Source organism: Cuculus canorus, chromosome 4 (assembly GCF_017976375.1).
Source record: "Cuculus canorus isolate bCucCan1 chromosome 4, bCucCan1.pri, whole genome shotgun sequence".
In the NCBI taxonomy this organism is placed as follows: Eukaryota; Metazoa; Chordata; class Aves; order Cuculiformes; family Cuculidae; genus Cuculus; species Cuculus canorus.
Genome location: NC_071404.1, coordinates 56,170,277 through 56,192,031, shown reverse-complemented (window position 1 = coordinate 56,192,031; position 21,755 = coordinate 56,170,277). Strand labels below are relative to the sequence as shown.

The 21,755-nt window shown below is 41.0% G+C and overlaps 1 protein-coding gene across 1 annotated transcript in view; it reads left to right on the top strand.

The window, feature by feature from the left end:
* The first annotated feature begins 9,065 nt into the window (after nt 1–9,065).
* COL25A1 (collagen type XXV alpha 1 chain) overlaps nt 9,066–21,755 on the top strand; it is a 321,366-nt gene continuing 308,676 nt past the window's right edge. Inside the window, exons 1-2 of the mRNA XM_054064743.1 lie at nt 9,066–9,643; nt 10,252–10,321. Of these exons, the coding sequence (XP_053920718.1) occupies nt 9,335–9,643; nt 10,252–10,321 (379 nt within the window). The 5' untranslated portion in view covers nt 9,066–9,334. The remainder of the gene's footprint in view (nt 9,644–10,251; nt 10,322–21,755) is intronic.

Sequence of the window (21,755 nt, the reverse complement as noted above, 5' to 3'; positions counted from 1 at the left end):
CAGTGGGACAGGAAAGCTTCTATTGACTTCTAAGTAGACATCTATAATGCAGCAGTACAGTTTTCTGGACGTGTACGTAGAGGGCTCTGGGTGAGGAAGAAGCATAGCAGGGCTACGGAAAACAGAAGTCCAGCAGAAGGAATCCAAGACTAAGATGTATGACTGATATCAGGGATGGTAAATTAAGAGGTCACCTAGCTGTCCCTTTCTCCCTTAAGTCAGCATTTCACTGGTTTAGACCTCCAGATCCAGCATTATCATCAAAGACTTAAATTTTCTTACAGTCACGGCAAATAAGGGGAAAAAAAAAAAGCAGCTTGAATTTACCTTTGGCATAAAAATAAAACAAGTAGTGTAAAGAATGTGACAATTACAAGACGTCTATGGCAGTAATTTGAAGAATCTGTACCCCTGAAAGATGCAGTAAAGTCTCTGGCAGCTGGAGGCCTGACGGAGTTGAGATGATGCAGACACAAGGCTGGGACCTGTAATCCCAAGCAGCCGGGCTATTTTATTGTGCTTATTCATGTGAATACTTGTGAAGTCTACAGGAGATCTATGAATTCTTTAGCTGATAATATCTCCTAACTAGCCTCCTTTATCTTGCTGCTTACTATTCGTGGTAAGGAAAAATGTCCTAAATGTTCGCGATTTCAGATGCTTTTCTGACCGCCAGGTTACTTTCTTAGCTCTATGACTCTCCAGAGGCTGTGCTCAGTGACACCTTAGATCCATAACTTTAATGATAATCACTTAATTTTTGTAGAGATATCACAGGTATCTTACACTATTCTCCTTCTCTGATAATTTCATACAGAAGAGGATCCAATGCTGTTCATAGATGGAGAGACATGAAAGAGAACTTTAACATCAGTTATTTATTTTTGGAATCAGCCTCAATGGCTAACCATTCCTTGCCCTAAACCCCACCCTTTCTAAGCTTCTGCAATTCTGCAGCCTTCAAGTAACTGGGCTTTTTTCTCTCCTTTCCCTCTGAAGAGAGAGAAAGAGAAGCCTAGAGAGTCACAAGGCCAGGAGCTCTGGAAATCCTGCTGACCGTCTTCACAAGCTTCCAGACTGCAAAGCACACAGCAAATCCAAGCCCACTGCAAGGAGAAGGAAAGCGGGTGATCTGACAGTTTGCTGGGGATAAAAGGTCTGAGGAAACCAGGGTATCTTCTGCAAACATCAGATAAAGAAGTTAAATCCATAGTGCACATTTCTTTTACACCTGATAGTAACCCTGTTCCGTAGGTTTTCATGCACTTACAGACAGCTTAAAATTTACTTTGTTCTGATCCACAGAAATTAACAAGTTATTTTGCAGATGCAGATACACTTTCTTTAGAGAAGGCTTTTCTGTTTTTTTCTTCCAGCCTGGGGTTTAATGTAGTTGGGCGTTTTCATCTTCCCAGTAAAGGAATTGCTATACAGCCCTGATCTGAGCATGATCAGGAAGGAAAGATTTTTCTTTGGAAAATTTGTATGAGCAAGCAACAATTTCCCAGAAAACTTTGTTCATGTCCTTCAAAAGCAGATTAAAATCTTCAACTGCTAATGGCATAGCATTTTGAAACTATACTAGAATAACTAGCGGGGGGAGCAACATTGACAGAGGTAGTCAAATTAGGGATTCATGCAGAAAAAATATAAGAAATAATAAAATCGTGATTTCTGTTGAATCCAAGTTTCATCTGTTCAAATTTTTGTATTTTATCCCGTTTCTGTCTTCAACAGGGGCTGAATTCTGATTGTCTTCAGAAGAGTAGGATAAATTTGCCTGAGATCAATCATCCTTTATTAAAAAAAAGGACACATTTAATTTCTAAAAACATCTCATTGGACTCTATAACACAGGAAATCAAAATAGAAATTAAATTAGTCTTCAGATATTCCTTTCACTTTACAACAGCTTTGAGAGCTATGACAGAGCACTTACGCTTGGTACTGACTTTTCCACAATTTGATGAATGATGTGACTGAAACTTTTTTCCCGTGATGTAGGCACATAAGGCGTGTAGGCATCTGTGCCCAGACCTCACTGAAGTAACGAGAGATACAACAACTTATTGGAAAAGAAAAATCTTCAGAGCCCACTGCTGCTTTCTTCAGACCTAGCAACATATAACAGAAACCTCAAGAGTATCAAGGAATCACTAATAACATCAAAAAGGAAAGTTCAATGAAACTGAGGGTACTAGACATCCTGATAAGGATTTTCACTTGATATTACCATAGTAATTTGGTTAAACACAGAGAAGAATGTGGTCCCAAGCAGAGTTTTGGAGGCCAGTTTAAAATGAAGCACAGATACTCAAATTTGCAGTGATTGTAAGAAGATATTTTAATCCAGATAGATTACTTGGAATACAGTCATTCTAAATTGGGGGGGTGGGGGAATCGCCAGAATTTATCTGTCTTTAAATTACCTGGAGGACATCAACCACTGAATCAAGGAAAGAATTCCTGCTGTAACTAACTTCCTCACTCCATACAGCGATTAAAAATACTCCATACTCACTTAAAATCCATACAGCGATTTTTCTTCTCCTTGCTTCCTGGCTCTTTCCTTTTAATTTGGTAATTAGATCATCTTCCTTCTGACCGCTGCCTTTTGTGATCCCTTATTGTTTGTCCTGCAATGACCTTTTCCATCTTTGACCCATAATGTCTGAAGGTTTCTGAAGGTTTAGCAGGCTTTAAGGATGTAAATCATCAACAATGCTTACAGAAATGTTAGTTTATTTGCGATACAATGATTTTATAATTCTATGATTGCCTCTGCTCTTCACTTTTACATTTCTGGTAACTTTTGTCTGTGTTAGAGCATAAAAATATCTTCAGAATTACTGTTGCCTTTTTCAAAGATGGTTTCCATCGAGACCTCTCAGGAATGTACTCTTTATTGTAATAATTACTCTGAGAAATAAAATCCTATCTTAGAAGTAATGGCTTCTGCATACAGAAATTGTTTGGTAATGACCTCTCATGAGAAAGATAGGGAAAAAGCTACCAGAAATTTGGAATTTATAGGATGTAGAAAATTTCCTTGCTTTATAATTAGCTTTTTTGTGCTGGATCCTATATTTTGACTCTCATTCTGTTAATATAAGACTTTGTCCAATCAGAAACCCTTCCTCCAAACCTTATCCTCCCAGTCTTTCTCCAAGACTCATGAATTCCAGTGGTGTTCATTCATATACAAATAAACAAACCAGGGAACCAAGAGATATTAATTGGCCTGAAGCCAGGGCAAGGATGTCTTTTTTAAGTTTGAGGTCTTCAAGTCTGGTCTACTCATCCCATTTCTAATTATGGTTGTCTGTTCAATAAAATTCTTGCCCGGACTTCCCAAGCATGTTAAAACAAGTATTTGAAACTAAGACAAATGTAAGATACTTTGTTTATCCACTATAAGATGTTTCGTAATACATTCACATGAAAAATGCTCATGAATTTTAGTGAAGAATGACACATAGGGTCTGAATTTTGTCTTAAATCAGTCAGTTTTAGGTCTAGAAGAGCCAGTTGCATCATGTTGAAAAAGGAAATCCTGTGAAATATATTAAAATCCAGATGCAAGGGTTTTTTTAATATTTTTTTTATCAGGTTTGCCAAAATACCGGTAAGGTTATGGAACTAATAAACTAAATCCTATGCTCATGTGACTCAATTGCCTCTAGTCTGAAGATAAGTCTGACTTAAAGATTCAAATATATGAAGTGTTTGTACAGTAGAAGTGAAACGAGTATATCTAGGTATTAAATCATGAGCAAGTGTTATCCATCTGCTAAGTATATTAATGCTCTGCATCATGTGTACTGTACTTTAATGTTCTTATATTAAAGTGACAGAGGGCAATCAATTTGGATATTTGAAAGTGAAAGGTTTTCCAGCTTTTCTTCACAAAACAGTGAAGTAAGTTGTTTTCTGTTTTGGTTTTTTTTTTTGGTGATTCTGGGCTATCTTGGCAGATACTATGAGCTGCTCAGTGAGAAATACCATACTACCAAACCTGCCAGAGAGCTGGGAAATAAGGCAGGCCACAGAACTCTTGGCTCCTTGTTATACCTTGCATTTTACCCATATAAGTACACAAATGTGGAGTAAAATCTTATTTAGGGTGCAAGATGCACTCTAAGGCAAAGGCTGAACTGAGCAGGAGTGAGAGGAATGGAGGAAGCAGTAGAATGCAGATACAGTTCAAGTCCACATATAATGAATAATATATAAGCTCCATTTGAAAGCATGAACATTTGGAATAGAAAGTTTAACTCTATCTTGCAGCATGCATGACCACTACTAACCATTCAAGGTTTTATCCTAGTATGTATCACCTCAGTTCAAACACAGAGTCCTAGACTACAATTTGTTCTTGTATCTATTCTCTGCCTTCTGCCTTTCTTGACCACGTATGCAAAAACCGAGTTACAAACAGAATGCAGCTTGCCATTTCAGTGTATGAGTGCTTGTTTCTCACTGATGTCTTTCTCACTGTGTAATTCTGAAGAAAAGTTTGTGTTGTATCTGGTAAAGAAATCCAATAGTGGATTGTGGATTGGTCAGCCAGAATACAGCGCGCTGTAGACATAAAAATATGGAAAGAACTCCAGACACTAGTTCTGTCTGGTGGAAAATCGTTATCTGAAAACACCATCCACATCTTCAAACAGACCCATGAAATGCAAACAGTAGCATCTTGTGTCAATACCTTTGGCCTGGTCATGCATGAGATCTGCTGAAACGTGGCGTTTAGAGATTCGAATCTTCAAAGTGAGAGCACTTCTTTCCTGGTCGGAAGTGCAGCTGCTTGGATCTGCATGCACGAGCACTTCAGCAGACCTTACTTAAAACTCTTCCTTTTTTGCTGCTGTTTGAGTTGGAGTGCTGCAGATCTGCCATTTTTTTATACTCTACCTGCATGTGTTAATGTCCAGCTCAGTATATCTAGGGTACAGGTTTTATTTCAAGCTGCTTTATTTCAGTTACCAGATACAAAACAGGCTTTTTAGGTATTTTAAGTTCTTGCAACCCTAACTTGCATGGTATATCTTCTTAAGTGTGACCAGCAATGTCTGAGATACGTTTCCTGGCTGCAAGCAGTTAAATTACTGCTCACTCACGTGAGCAGCCATTTGGTTTACTCCTGGAGTAGGAGTTTGACTCCTTAGACCAAGTTACTCTCTCTAATTCAAAACCTATAAATATTCACAAATAAAAAGGTAAGAAATACTGGCTTTTTTTCTTTCATTACATGGATAGTATTCTAAAAAGCGCTATAGCAATCTGGTTTCAATCTTAGCTATGATCCTAAGTAGATGCCTTCTTGACTCTGGCATCTTTGTGGCTGCAAAATAAGAAGCAGGCTCACTGGCACAGAACATACACATATCCTGGATTCACTCTGCCTCCTGCTTATGGAAAGCCAGCAAAAGCAGCAAGGTTTTACTTGTTTTATCTCCAGTCTATTGTGTTTAGATGGGGATAGTGTACTGCAAAGCTACCAATTGTCCACTTGATGGTATCAAGTAACTGAAGGTGGAGGGTACAGCTGCTTAACACTCTATTTGAGCAGATGTGACCAGAAAATTTTATAACAGGTAAACCAGCTGCGTTATGTTCTTCATTTACACAAACAACTCATGTGCTACCTTTAAGCAGACATGCTTAAGCTACCTTGCTGCTCAGATTCTGTAGTGCAGTGCAGTCTACTTGGGACCAGCCTTGCTGCGAGGTGGATAAAGATGCCTTCATCAGAAAAATAACCATGTTTTTTTCTGCAAGAAGAGGACACAGCTAATTTGCATCTTTAAAGCTCTTTTTTTTCTATTTTTGTGTGAAAACACTTCAAAGAAAAGCTATCTGAGATCATTTATTCTCAAATTCTGTCATCTCTAAGCATTTTAAAAAACTTTTAGGTAACACCTTTGCAAGAACCAAGCTTTAGCAAAAAGAAAAATGTAGCATTAAGCTGGAGTGAGAAAGGTTTGGCTCTAGTCTTTCTTCTCCCACTGTTCTTCATCATTTCCTTTTGTCTGAGGGTATGTGTGAGCAGACAGATTCACAAGGAATGGCTGAACCTCTTCTATTTTCAGAGGTGAAACCAGGCAGGGCTAACATTTCTCTCAAATGTGTGGAAGTATTAGCTACCCATTGCAAGAAAAAAATGATGAAAACAGTTTCTTGATCTTCAAGATCCCTTCCAGCCCTAACTATTCTATAATTCTATGATATTTTAAAGTTGTTCTTGCTTGGTTTGGGCTTTGTTTCTAGTACAGCAGAGTTTTCTGTTTGTTCCAGACAGGAAAATACAGGTTTGTCATCACATCACTTCAGAATAAAAAACATCTATCATGAGAAAAGCTACCCAGTAGGAAAGTGGCTCTTCATCCTGCCCCACAGAAACATGGTGATCTGGCTCATTTAGCGATCTTCACAATGGCAAGTATGAGTCTCAGGCTATTTAATCTCTGTTGTGGAATATGCCTTGTCTAAAACAAATGGATAGCATGATTCTGGGACAGAAAGATGCTTGGACAGAAAAACTGCATCTGTTGGCCAAGCAAAACATTGAGCCAGGTCATATTGATATATGGGTACACAGCTGTCTGAAGACGGAGACCAGAGAAGGTCCATATTTGCACTGAAATAAGAAGAACTGATCCCAGCAGGAAATTTCACCCTTGCCTAGATGAGGCAGCACCCACTTGAGGTCAGTCCAAGGAGCAGCAGGGTGCTGGCATCCGTTTGGTCCCCAGCAGTGCCTTGGTAACCCCCTGCATAAACTGGAGAGGGTAATCACACCCCAAGGGTTTACAGCTTTGCGTTGTTGGATGTCACCACGAGCAGGGTTGAGTGATGGTGTTGGCTACTAACAGCAGGGGGTAATGTTAAGTGCTGGAGCTGGCGCCGATGGCTCCCAGTGCCTTGTGGGTCTGCCAGCGGCGAAGAAGCACCCTGGGTACTGCTCATACCATGCTCAGGGAGCCCATGCTATGCACCAAATAAGAGCATGTGGGTATTATTTGTTTTCTTCTGTCAGATTGTTCATCCCAAATACCATTTTGTCTCCTCATTGCCAACAGATAGTCTGTGAGCAAGTCCTTATTTTGAAAAGAGCAGCTGTTATTCACAAATCCTGATCATAAGGTATGTGCTGCTTGGAGGAGTTTGTTTGCAAACTGTCCATTGCAACTATTAACGGTTTATCATGAAGAAATTATCTCTTAGTGCTATGTAACCATGAGTTCTTCTCCCTGACTAGAATCCATGATTTTTAGGGCTTTTTTTTTTTTTCCTGGAAGGGTGAAAGACAAGTTATGAGGAATAAATGACTAGCTATGAACTTCTGGTAAGCTTTATTCAAAATCCAAGTAATTGTACTGAAACCCACAAAGCTTTTTGGATCCATGTCTTCATGGCAGTTTTGATTGCTTGAATACTTGGGAAACAATAGGTAATAAACCCCACACAAATATGGCTCCATAAGGAAACTTGATTTGTAGTACAAACCAGCACTCAGTCTTATCTGAGAACTGCCATAGTTGGACAAGTCTCTTTTTTCATCCCACGAGAATTTATATCTTCTAAGTAGTCAGTATTAATGTAAATGCCAAACAAAGCAAGCTACATGTTCCTTCAAACTCTGTTCCTCCTTTGAGAGGCTTCTCTGGTTCAAGAAGTTTGCTGGGCACAAGAAATGCCACACCAGTTGCTGTATTGCTGTGATGCCCAGACACGAACGAAACTACAACAGGTAAATGCATCATTTGAAAGATAAGAGGCAGAGGGGAGAGAAACAGAACCCAACAACCTTTCCACCAGGCCATGCCTGCAGTTCTTTTGATGTTAACGTTTCTTTTCTAGTCGTACAAAGCAGAAGCAATGAAAAGAGGCTGGTGCGCAGAACATAGTGAAAAAGCAACCTGGTAATAAACAAACAGAAAGAAAATGAGTTGAAATTAAACTGACTCCATACAATGGGAAGTTGGGGCACGCCACTCCTTTGGAAGCAAGCCCTCATGTTGTGTGTGTGTGTGCCCACCGGGGAGCTGGCTGCTGAGTTATACACGTTTATCCTTCGTGCTCTAAAAAAAGAACAAGAAGACAGATCGCTCTCCGTGTTTTATGCCTGCACCGTGGGGATGCCAGCCCAGGCATAAACTGCTGTAAATTAGTGTGGTTTTCCAGAACTTCCACTGGCAGTGCAGGGCAGGTCCTGCAGCCCCTTCCCCTGTGCCTCCCGGTGACAGACACCCCCCGTGCCCGGGACCAGAATGCCCCTGCGCCTCCCTCGCATACCATCAGAGATTCATAGAGTGGTTTGGGTTGGAGGGGACCTTAAGATCATCTAGTTCCAGCTCCACGGGCAGGGACACCTCCCACTGGATCAGGCTGCTCAACGCCCCATCCAACCTGGCCTTGAACACCTCCAGGGATGGGGCATCCACAGCTTCCCTGGGCAACCTGTGCCAGTGCCTCACCACTCTCATGGTGAAGAATTTCTTCCTAATGTCCAGTCGAAACCTTCGCCACTCCAATTTAAAGCCCTTCCTCCCAGTCCTATCACTACGTGTCCTTGTAGAAAGCCCCCCCGCAGCTTTCTTGCAGCTCTTTCAGGTACTGGAAAGCCACTAAGGTCTCCCTGGAGCCTTCTCTTCTCCAGGCTGAACAAGCCCAACTCTCTCAGCCTGCCCTCGGGTGGGAGGTGCTCCAGCCCTCTGATCATCCCTGCAGCCCTCCTCTGGACCCGTTCCAACGGCTCCACATCCTTCTTACGCTGGGGGTGGGGGGTATTATCAGCCTAATACCCCTCGCATGCATTATGCAAAGACCTCTCCCCACCCCGCCCAGGTGAATAAATTATCCTAAGGAAGTCTGCGGGGTTCCCTGCCGGCTCCCGTGCAGGTGGGGGGGTGGGAAAGAGCAACAAGTCCTGCGGGGGTGGAGGGGGGGAGAACGGGAGGCGGAGTGGGGAGGGGGGGGCTCTTCCCGCCCCGCTCCTGAAAACCGCTCTGACAAGTGGCAAAGCTCTTGCAGAGCACGCTGCTCCCTCCGAAGGCGGGTGGAAGCCGCGGGGGCTCGCCCCGCACCCAGCCCTGCTTTGCCGGCTCCTGGCGTCTCGCCCCCCGCCGCGGGGCTGAGCGGCGTGCGGTGCGGCGCTTCGCCTCCCAACTGCGCCAACCGGCGGCGGGGTTTTCTTCTACTTAGCGCATTCGTTTCGTTTCTTTTAACGTTATTCTTTTGCCTTGTTTTCTCCTACTTTGTCGCTGTTATTTTTCTTGTCGTTGTTATTTTTTTTTTTTTCCCGCTGTTTGCAAACTAATCGCCTCTCATGGGGGGCGGAGGAAAGGAAATCAAAGCTGCCGCAGCTCAAGGGTGTAAAAGCATGCTGGGGAAGAGCCGAGGAGCCGCAGGACGGGATGGCTGCGGCTCGGTGCTGGCCGCCCTCCTCTCGGCGCTGGCAGCCGCCTCCTGCGTGTACCTGGGGCTGCGGACAAGCGACCTCCAAGCCAGAGTCGCGGCCATCGAGAGCTCCCGAGGGGGTTCCTCGGCCGCCGCCTCGCTCCCGCCGCTGCCCGGCTATTCCCTGGAGCAGCTCAACGCGATGATGCAGGAGAAAGTGGAGCGACTTCTTGCCCAGGTGTGCGGGACGAGAGCGGCTGCGGGGATGGAGGATGCGGTGGGAGGCGAGGAGTGGGGCGGCTGGAGCGTCCCCGCGGCCGGGAGGAGGGGGAGAAGAGGAGAAAGTGAGCCCGAATCTCCGGGTGGCTTTTTTTCCCCCCCTCCTTTTGCACATCTCCGGGTGGCTTTTTTTCCCCCCCGTCTTGCGCATCTCCGGGTGGCTTTTTTTCCCCCCCTCTTGCGCATCTCCGGGTGGCTTTTTTCCCCCCCCCTCTTGCGCATCTCCGGGTGGCTTTTTCCCCCCCTCTTGCGCATCTCCGGGTAGCTTTTCCCATCCCCAACTCGCTGCTGAGCCCCATCCTCACTCCCTGCATTTCCCGTGTAAAAATAAGCCTCGAGAGGGAAGGGGGTCACTCGTGGTGGAGATGGGAGAGAGATGGTGATGTCCAGCTTGGTTTTGTTGTTGTGATGGTGGAGAAGCCACCTTGGGTCAAATCCAAGCAAAGAAGTCGTGGCTGGCTGCCCACCCTATGGAAGAGCGGTACATCCCTTTTTGCGGCTGCACGGGTTGGGATTTTGGGCTCCGGGAAGTGAGCTCTGCCCTCACGTCTCTTCTCTCACCCACAGAAAACTTACGAGCACTTAGCAAGAATACGAGTAGCGAGAGAAGTGCCTCCAGAGTGCAACTGCCCACCAGGTAACAGCTTGGGAATCTCCTCTCTGAGGCTTGTGACCTCTGGGGGGTTTGGCACCCTGTGTCTTTCAAATACATGCAAGTCGGATCCAGGGGATGGCTGTTCAGTCAACACCTTGGGTGGAAAACGTGTGAAGCATAGAATTTTCTGTTTCTACTGTGGTACCTAATTGGAATTAATGCTGGTTAAAAACTTTTGGTAGGATCAAGCTAATGATCTACCCTAGCAAGAAGAAATATATTCTGTCTTAAATGAGTGGTACTGAATCGGGGCATTGTGTGCTCAGCTTGGGAAGTAGAACAAAAGTTCCTAGGAAAAATATCAAACAACTTGTAACAGAGATTGAAAGAGGTGGAGAGTCCATTGTGAGTTACCACAAGAGCTTTTCAGTCGCGTTTTTGGATGAAAGCGGTTACACTAGGAAAGGATTGCAGGTCAAATATTGAGAGTTCAAAACCGCGCATGTTTATGCAACCAGTGATGTTGCTCTTCTTAGGAGGCCCCGCTTCCAGACACGCTGCAATGTTTCTGGTGTTTTTGGTGCTGCTTTTGGACAGCCTGCTGTCAGTATTGTTTTAGCTCTGAAAAAAGTTAAGAGAATAATGTCAGTGTTTCACAGGGTGATGTAGGAATTCCAGCGTCCTCTGTGTGATGAAGCACACTAGATGCACAGTAAGGTTTCCATCTCTTGCCACCCTTTATGAAAAAACATCTACTTTACGAGTGGATCATCTACTGTCAACAAGACTTAAGCTGATTGTGTTTGCCAATAGAATGTGTAATAATACTGTGTGTAAAAAGAAGGAAATTTTCTAGTATAGGATTTAATTCCTGCCACACTACCGAATCTAAGTGTTAAAACTGACTGCAGTGGTTGGTGATACACTGCTGGTGATACAGCTGAGAGCAGAGTGTTTACTGACTGATCTAGGAGTTACCATGGCTAGCATGAAAAGGGCGATATATATGACTAGAACTGTTTTAAAAATGTATGTAGGATTACTCAACTCCTAGCTAGTTTTGGTAAGGAATGTTGGTTTCCTGCTGTACTATATGTAAATTTCTTCCTTTAAGACTAGCATGTGGGTACAGCATTGATCTTATTTTGTTTTTCTGTTGCTTAACTGCAGTAAATTACACGATTCAAGTTTGTGCGCTAAAAATGAGAGTTTCTTGTCAAGTTGTATGCAAAGATGTATTCTGTGAGCCTGAAATACTGTTTTATTTGATGCCAAGCTGTGTCCCTTTTCTTTCATGCTTAATCAGTTAAAATGCTTTCTATTTTCATACTAAAGGTCAATATCTACTTTTTCACAGTTGGTGTTATGTGCTGCTTTACTTCGCCACTACCACTAGAGCTCCACATTATACCAATTTTTATCTGACCTTTTTTCTTGAGAAGTATGTTTTATCAAACAGATAATGAGCAATAGAATATTTCTCACGTGCATTGTAAAAATACTTGCTAGGTGAAAGTCAAAGTGATCTGTATTTTCAATGGAGCAAGATGTGTAAGATCAGAAGAACTTATATGAATCACTATGAAATAAAATAAATTGCAGATAACACTAGCTGATATGGGGATTAGAAATGCGATATGGAGCTTTTCACCTCTGGGTTGCTATTTCAGTTTGGAAGCAAGTTTTGTAGTGACTGAAAGATGTTGCCATGTGATAGCCTGATTTTGGACAGCTTAAAATGAGTTGATGCTCTCATGCTCGTTGCCAGCGGACAGGTGTCTATCTCAAAATGGCATTGTCTTGGGAGCCTTACTGAGAGAACAACGGCTGAGTGGCACCACCGCCCAAGCATTGCCTCCTAACAGCAGGCAATGGGCAGAGCAGGAGGGGACAGAGTGAATAAATTGTTGCTTCTTTATTTGGGTCACTTTGATAGAGTTGCTTGGTGACTGGATGCGATGAGCTTTGATTTTCTTACTTGATGTTACTATTACAGACTTTGACTGCTGCGTTCAGAAAGGCGTTAGGTTTAATAGGAAAAGTATCATAGAAATGCAGGTATTGCCTGCTGTTTGTGAAGCCAAGAAGTAAATTGCCTCGTTACTTCCTCATGAAATTCCATTTTGCTACTCTATTCTGCTCAGCTTCTACACTTCTTCCCCAGGCTTCTGTAACAATAAAATACATGTCTGTTAGAGATGATTTTTGGAAAGCCTTTGTGGTGCAGAGGTGGTTTTTGAAGCATCCCTATGCTGTGAGAAAAGGCCGCTGCCAAACAGCCAACAAGACAGTTTCCATCATCCTATTCTCTAAAGAGAAATAAAGATTATTTAAAAATAGATTACTTTGTCCCCTACTGAAAGAAGACAGGGCAATTCAGTCTGCAGACAGGAGGTTGAAAATGTGGCCTCTGATTTAGGATCGAAGTTATACAACTGGTGTGGATACCATTAGCTTGAGATGTTTATCTGCTTGTGGCTCTCCATGGTAGGAATTTGCACGTTGAAAGGGAACTGGGTTTGAATGGCTTGGATACCGAAGGCAGTCAGATTCACAACTGCCTGTAGCTTGCAGAGCTGTCCACATGTAGCTCCTCTTAATTCAACAGCAGCTTTAAACTTTGTCTGGAGTGAAGAGTGGTCACTTATCTCCTTAGAAACTTGATTTTCACTAAATGTGTTTTTTTCTAATAACTGTTTTTTGTTTTCTTGTGAAACAAACACAAGGTGAGGAGGTATTGGTTTGATTTTCATTCTGCAGGACTAGAACAGATATAAAAGGTTTTATAAATATTTAAAAAATGACAATAGCAGCCATTCTTTCTCCTCTTAAAGCAGAGTAATAAAGTTAGGAAAGTAAATGCATGCTGACATTCCGCTTAAATTACCTCAGCTCTAACAAGAGTGCCAGTTTAAATCCCATGCTTGCAGCTAGCGCTGCAGTCACTGCTGGCAGTTAGCCTTCTGCACATAGAACTGGGGGGCAGATTGAGTGGCTGAAATTTTAGGCATAATAAATTAATTTTCCTTTGCTAGATTTATTATTGATTGTAAATTATTTTTTTATCTACTGTAAAAGATGGACAACAAATACTGGTGTGTAGGTAACGATTTTGTATGTTTATATCTTCCTTCAAATGGCCCTGGCAGCATAATCAGCTTTTATGAGGAACAGTCAAGTGCAGCGCTTGGTACTTCTTAACAGGTGCCAAGAATTATACTCTTGTGGAAAGAGTAACACTTGCAGAAAGAACAGGGATACACCCGATTCAGCAGGGTTTTGAAAAATTCTTAGGTTTTCAGAGATTGTTCAGGCTCCTCTTGCAGACAACATTCATGTGTATACTGTGAACTTGTAGACTTCAACAGAAATTAACGTATGCTTGCATGTTTTAGTGAATTGATCCTTTAAATATTGTAGGGGTGAAGTTCTGACACTTAGAGTCATTTGCTATGTTTTCTCATTCTGTATGGAGTCCTTGGAGCCTGCTTCTGGAGTAAGATGATGTTGGCAGGAGTAGGAGTCAAGTCTGTTAGTACAGAAAGTTCAAACTTGGTCAGCAGGAAGGCTGGCAGATGATTATGTACCATTCTGCATGTCCTTTTTGGCCAGTTTTGGGAAGCAATTTTTTTTTCCCCATTCTGTTTTGAGGAAGACCTTTTATAATGAATGTATTCCTTTTTTTTTTAAAAAAAAAAAAAAAAAGCAGTGTTATGTAAGTAGATGCCATATGCTTCTTTAATTCTGCATTGAGAAAGGATAGATCACATAACATAAGAGATGTTTTTGATCTCCAACTCCTATGATACACTGAGTACATATGCCCATATAGCTTGCATGTAAAATAATGGGGGTTTTATGTTTTACGGGATTTATTTCTTTGTTCCCCCCTTTTTGTCCCCAGAGCATTAGCTAAAGTTCACTGCTGGGTACCTGGTGAAGTTGACTAAACGAATTTACTGTTGTTTTTCTTTTGTGCCACGGACAATGTTTGTCCCTTTGCTCTTTCTCTTGTATTTTTACCATCAAGAGAACTGCATTTTTCTTCCTCTTGTGTTCACATATCCGTGACTTCAAACTGTTTTCAGGCATGGACACTGTAATCATTCTTCTTTCTTAGCCAGCTGTTTTTTGCTGGTTTTGTAATCATGTTGTCTTGATTCTCTGGTCCAGTCTTAAAGAGCTTAATGCTTTGGCATTTGAAGTACCTCCTGTTTCACTACGCAATTTGCTGTGATCAGGTTATAAAGCTCATTTAGGTGTAGGTGTGTATATATAAACTTGTTCGTTCAGGACATGAAATGCCACAAGCCAAAGTTTTATGGGGGAATGGGGAATCCCAGTTGGTTTTATTCCGAGTATAGTAATTCACGACAACTGTGTTCTACAGCTTCAGTAAGGTGATGAGTCTGCTCTATGTGTTTTGTTAGCAGCACAAATGGTGAAAATCAATGTATTTTATTTTAGCATCCCAGTACTTTTTTAGTCTCCCTGAGCACCTAATGTTTGGTTTGACATGCAGTGGAAGTGCAATTTAGTCATTCTTTCTTATTTCTGTATATTCCGTAAGGACTGTTTTCTAGAACATTTCAGTTAGTTATTAGGCTAAGAGTGGTGGAGAAATCGATTTTGGGGATTAAAAGAATCCCAAAATAGGTAGCAGCAGGGTATTATTTTTTTTTATTCTGATTACGGTGAAGCAGTTCTGTAAAGACTGAAGAGGTAAAGAAAATAGAAGCTGACTTTAAGTGTTTACTGATAGAGAGACCCAGAGGAAAATACAGAGAGATGTAGGAAGTATCTGAATGTTTTTCCTTTTTACTTAAAATTCCGGACTGTGCGATCTGAACCTAGCTCCCAGCATTACTTATTTTTGCCATGTCTGCATCATCTGTTTGCTGAATGCAGTGCTCAGCTCTAATTTTGTAATTTTTCTGACAGGACTTGAGTTCCCCTTTCATACCTTTACCAGTTTGATGTTTTTTATTTCAGTTCCTAGATAAAGATGTTTATTGATGTGCAGCAGCATGCAACCTTCTGAGCAGTCTGTCTTGTTTGGATGACTGATTAGAGATACTGTTTTCTCCCAACAGAATAGCTAAATATATTTTATTGCCTAAGATGTGACCTTTTAATTCCCTTCCCTCTGGGTAAAGGAAATAGGGTGTGCAGCATGACAAACGAAACATAATGTGGCTCAAAGGAGAACTGACTGACAGCAGCCTATACCAGATTTCTGTCCTTTGTAGTATTATTGATGTCAGTGTTATAACAAAAGTTGATTTGGCCACAAAATTGTTATTGACAAAAGGTTTTTCAATGACTTGAATTCCATTTTATTGAACTTGCATGATTTTGTCAAACAAGGCATATCGAGGGTCTGATACTTTGCTTTAACTCTTCTTGTGTAATATGAGATTATTTATATAAGAACATATATGATATGTTCTTATATTTCCTTCCATGTGGCAGCTGTCCATTGTGAACTGCTGAGGTGCCAAAGCAGTTCAAGTAGTGAGACCTACAGTGTGAGAAGCTCACTTCTGGAACAACGGCTTTGGCGTTAGAGCACTCACTCTACTTCTCACTCCCTTCTAAATTCTAGGTTGCAGCCTACCTGTCTATTTTTCATGTACTAAGTACAGTAAAACCAGCCAGCTTTGAGAACAGCATGGCTGACTAAAGTTGTCTTTATAGGGCATTTTAGCAGATAGAATCATGTAATTAATATGTTCAAGTTACCAAGCCTGTGAAATCGTCCATCTTACTTTAATGCACTCAGAACTTGAGTCATATCACTAACTACAGCCTCTTCAGGAAAGCTCCTCCACACAGAAGACTTTTCTACTTCATTGTTTTAGTTGATTTCCTGAGTCAGCCACAAAGAGGAAAATGGTTACTTAGAACTATTAAGAAGACACGAGAAAGCATAGGTGAATACAGACTGGAAGAAACACTTTTCACCATGTGCAATTAAGTTCCAGCTTCCAGTTAGATAATACACAATAGTGAACGTGATGCTGCAGGCATGCTTATTGGAAGCTTGTGGACTGTCATGTTTTTACTGGTTAGACTTACAGGAGAGCAGTGCCTGCTTGAATTCATCTGCTTGGGTCTTTTCATGCGATTAAGTTAAGCAGAAGAAGCTGTTTGAGAGCTTAGGTAAAAAAAAAGTCGGGACAGATTTTCAGAACTGAGTGGCAAATTTGAAAGTGCAAATTGATATGCACCTTTTTTTTTGTGAAATATAGCTACTTTGTCTCTACATGGACTTGAACAACTTGAGAAATACAGGTTAGGTTGATTCCTCAGGAGATCATATTCATGCTTCTGGGCCCTAGAGCGAATGTATCTAGGCCGTGGTCAGCTGTTTCCTTCCACGTGTTTCACAGCTGCAGTTTCCAGTCAGTCATGGCTCAACAAGTTGTTGGCTCTGCCTTAATTTTGTGATTAAGTGCAGCAACTGCGTATAAATAGTTTAATTGGTTAAAAATGTGCTTCTCTGCAAATAGGTAAATGTGTAGTGCAAGAAAATTGTGTAGATGTGCCTAAGATAAAATAACCTACTAAAATAATTCCATAGGCTGCCTAGTCCTTGGCACGCAAGCTGCAATTTCCTTACTTGTGAAGTAAACCACTTTTCCTATCCTTCGTGTTCGTGAAGAAAACCTTATCATTGTCTCAGCTTTTTAAGTGTTGGAAAACAGTGTTGTCTGTGGTATACACTATAAGACTTCTTATACTTCCTGCTTCTCCCCTGCTTTGTCTTCTTTTTCTTTTTATTTGGTGGCTGTATTAAATTGATTCTTGTTTATACATGCAGTTGTATGTTTATAGGAGCAGGCATTTACATGCAGTTGTAAATATTGCATATATGTTTAAGGAGAATTGTTTCTTCTTGTGCTTGAAAAGCTTTGAAACAAATAATGACGCCTGGTGAGTTTTTTGAAGAAAGATGAAATTGCTATACACCCATGTAAATTCTTTTTACTAGAAATACATGTTCTTGTAATTATCAAAGGTTTGATGACAGCTGTTTGTAGGACAAGGGAACAGTAAATGATGTGAAGAGAGTAATAACAGAGGTGGTAAAACTGGGCTGTTACTTTTTCTTTTAGAATGTTCAGAGAATTAATGCAATGATTTTGGCGACTTCTGCTTAGACAGGCTTTACCAAGAAGTAGTGTAGCTTCTAAGCAACAATAGTTTGCCCTACAACATCTTAAAAATTGAGCAGGAAATTCAGTATAAAAGTATAGTTTTCTTTAGAGTGCATACAGGTGAATTGAAGGAGGAGATAGTTCTAGTGCCTAACACAGACTAAACTAAAAGCACTACCATCTATTTTAATTTTGTGCATAAATCTCATCATGCATTTATTGTGTGTCGGGCAAGTATATTTGAAGAATATTTCTTTAACAATTTGTATATTTAAGTGCTTAGGAATTTAAATTTACAGTTTTTAGGCATAGGACTTGCAGATTCGTTTTCATAGCTGTTTAACTTTCCTAATAGGTCTTCTTTGGGCTCACAATGGAGAGCAGATCACAAATTCGCAGACCCTTGATGAGGCTGAGAAGGGGGCAGTTCAGGGAATAATGATGAGCATGAGTCCTAAGTAGCTCCCCGTACCCTTCTGTGGCTCTTACAAGCTTCGGCTGAAGAAGTGTTGAGGGGAGGAAGAAGGGTATCAGATTATCTTTCTCTTTGATCCTCTTTAATGCAGTATGCCGTCTCTATAACATAGCAGTATGATGGGTTTAGTAGTCTTTCACACTGTGCCATAACTTTGACACACAGTAGGCTGCCTGCCGAATCACGGTGACATAATATAGAATATAGCTCACTACAGCAGAGAAACCCTGCATAAAGCCAGGTGTCTGATCCACTGCTTTCTGCTGACTGAAATAGCTGGCTGGTGCCATTTCCTGGTAGCACTTCAGTCTGTTGGTGCCTGGGAGGTGCTTCCTCTGAGCAATTAGCTCATGAACTTGTCTCTTCCTGCTCTTCAAAAGAGATTTATTACTCCTAGGAGTAAGGGGCTATAGTGCAAGAGCTGTAAACATCATGGGAGAAAGGCTGTAGAAAAGTAGTTTTAAGGCCTTTGCTCTTCTGCCATTTGTGGCTTATGCTGTCTTAAGAAAAATTAAATTTTTACCTTCCATTTGATTATATTCAATACCTCTTCTTTGAATATAATAGCACAGAAATGTTGCCACAAGTATCCATTAAAAGCTTAGCTTGTAAATGAGGTTCCTTTCATGAATGTAAACTCATTCTTAGCACACTGTACTTAAGACTATGCTGAAAAATTACTATTTAAAAGATCTTTTCTAAAACTGGGTGAGAGGAGATAATGCGGGATGCGGAATGAGTTTTGAAACTAGGGAAATATATTGAGAATTGGAGACCATATTCTCTTATCAAAGGTGTGGCTGCCACTGCAGTGACAGATTTCACTATGCATGCCTGAAAGTAGAACAGCACCCTGTAATTTGAAGGATACTGAATAAACTCTTACAAAGATATTTCTGTGGTTAAGATCATGTACAGTCTGTAAGGGCAAGAGTACACCTGGCTACAGATGAAGGCCTGGCACTCCTAGTTGTGTTGCGAGGAAATAATGTAAGGTTTCTTATGTATCAGTGCTTCAGCTGCCTGATAGGGTTTTCATGGAGGGCTGCAGTGCTGAAAGTCAAAGTGTATGCATCTTAAGTTGAGGAGAGATTTCCTTTAACTAGCGCCTCTAATAATCTCTTAAGAATGTGAGAACCAACTGCTTGAAGGCACCCCTCCTCTTCCTTCTGACCGTGTGCCCATATCCTCTGAGCGAGTTCCTATTCCTTTGAGGTTCTTAGGGAAAGCCTTGATACCTGAGCATAGGATTATGGCTGCAGGGGATTAAAAGGATAAACTGCGTAGCCTGTATATTAATATTCTCCAGTCACAGAGTTTGCATCTAGATAATGCCCAATGACATCACTATGAAAAATGGTATTAAATGTTGGCTGGAGAATTTCTGAACTGTCAACTCTTCTCTTGGTTTTTGTCAAATGTTCCTTTAATGTTTGCACCTCTGCCACTGTGCTAGTGGGTACTGCCAGTTGAAAGGGGTCAAATGCTGAGAACTGTCAATTCAGCTTGACATTGAGCTCATTAATGTATTATTGATTTCACACTCCTCACTTCTCAGTCAGGAGAGCTGTCTCTAACTTTAGTAAAATTACTTCTTGACTCATAATTTGGCCCTTTCACTAGGAGGTGCGCTCTATGCAGACAAACTCAAGTGTAGACCACAGTGGGGTTATTGTTAGTGGTCCTTCTGGCAGTGCTGAGCCTGAACTCTGCTTTTCTTTGTTCTCTGTCCTGTTGGCGGCTTGATAGTTGTTTGTGTCAGTTAATAATATGCGGCTTGGGAAGTGTCTTTAGTTAGCGCTTACAAATGAGTGCAGTGGAATCACAGAAATGGATCATGGTGCTCACTGTAGCTATCTGTGTGTTTATGAAGAAGTCACAGTTAAGAAAGGATCATTTTGGATATGTTTCCCAAGTGGTTCCTGAAGGTAGTTGCACAGAATACTGATGAGCTAGAGAGGCTGAAAGGCACAATGGCATGGTATTGGTTCAAAATGAACTAGTGCTTAGACAGCCATTGTCAATACTTACTCAGCGTTGATGTCTTTGTAATGATGACAGCCTTGTTTGTAGAAGGCTGAAAATGTTTCTATATGTGGAGATGAAGTGTATTTCCAATGCAGCAAGCATGTAAGTGCACTGTATTTCTTTAGTGCAGGGAGACTAATCTTAGTGAAGAGAGATTAGTATTTACGTTTGACCGTCGTGGATTTCACTTTGGGACAGCTTTGCATAATTCCTTAGTTTGAATTCTAGGCTGAGCCACCTCATAACGTGCAGAAGGGGGACTTTCTTATAGCACATTCAATTAAGAGGCAACACATAAGCTGTTAAAGTGGCCGGTTAAGAAGAAGCATGAGCCTTAAACTGAACCATCAGCAATAGCGGAGAAATAAAGCAAGACTGACATCCTCACCTTTTGTTGTTCTTCTGAAATTGATTTACTGCTAGGAGGTCTGTTGATGTATTCCAAACAAGTCCAGACCATTTTAGGAAAATAAGGAGAAATTAAGCTCTTTTCAATGTGTATTATAATGACTGGAACACTCTGGAAACACCTTGAAAAAAGCTTTGTTTTAGCAAGTTGAAATGAATGTACCTTAGAGGAAACATTGTGCTTAATGAATTACAAGTAATTGTCAGTTCTTTATTGTGATTATATTCCTTTACAGTACTGTAAAGGTGGGGCAGAACATCTTCATGTTTGAGTTCTTCCATCTGTAAAATAGAATTGATATAAATACATTAACCAATGTCTGACAAAGATTTAAAGTACAAAGTATTCTTTATTTTGAATTGTTACTGTCTTGACAAACAGAAATTTCTTTCTCTCCAATGTCTTCCTCTCTTTCCTCATTTTGGTAATCATCTGTCAGTGCTCCATTTTGATCAGTAGAACTGGCCATAATCAGATGGAATCTGTCAAAGTGTCATTGCTGGCAGTTGGATGTTTGTTTTCTGAGGATACTGAAGTGGGATCTTGTGTAGTGGTAGCGCTTTCTTCTTCTGTTGGGTCGTTGAATCGTTGCGTTAAAGTAGTTGCAAATACATCGGTTTGCAACTGAAATAATTTGGAATGTTTTTTAGTGTTTTTTTTCTTTGAAAAAACAAAACAAACTCAACCCTGAAGAACTCTCTTAATTGAGCAGGTGGACAAGGTTGACAGTGCCATCTCAGATCACCTACTTGTGTAGTTTCTTGTGTTACCACAATTTCTGATATCCATGTATTATTTTACTTTTAACTGATGGTAGGTGAAAGTAGCCTTTAACTGGAATTGTGTTGGACAGTAATCAGACCTGATATATGTGCAAATACATTACATTGGGCACATTAATAGTCCCACAGATTTTAACTGTAATCAGTTGTTATTCTGGAATCCGAGAGCTGTATGGCCCTGTTTTTTCCCTTTGGATTCTTGTGTGTACCTGTTCATATGCAGACATTATCATCTACTTTAGCATTAATATGTAGTTCTTTTCTGTCATACAAATACTATTTTTTATTTACCATTCCATTTATCGTTTCTTCTTTCCAATCTCTGACCAAGAACATTGTTTTTATCTATTTCTAGGAATACAGAATTTGTTCTGTAATATTGTAAGAGTTCTAGCTGCACCTGGGGGCAGTCTGAACAGTACAAATTATTAAATGTATTTATCTTTGAGTCACATTTTCACATATCAATTCAATAATTCACACACTTTGAGTATTGCTCTGAGCACTGCTGATTGTTTAGAAGTGATTAGATAAAAGCTACTAAAAGTCTTGCAGAAGTGTACAAAACGTCATTTTTGAGGGATAGCAAAGAAGAATAGACTCATTAAACAGCTGGACCTTC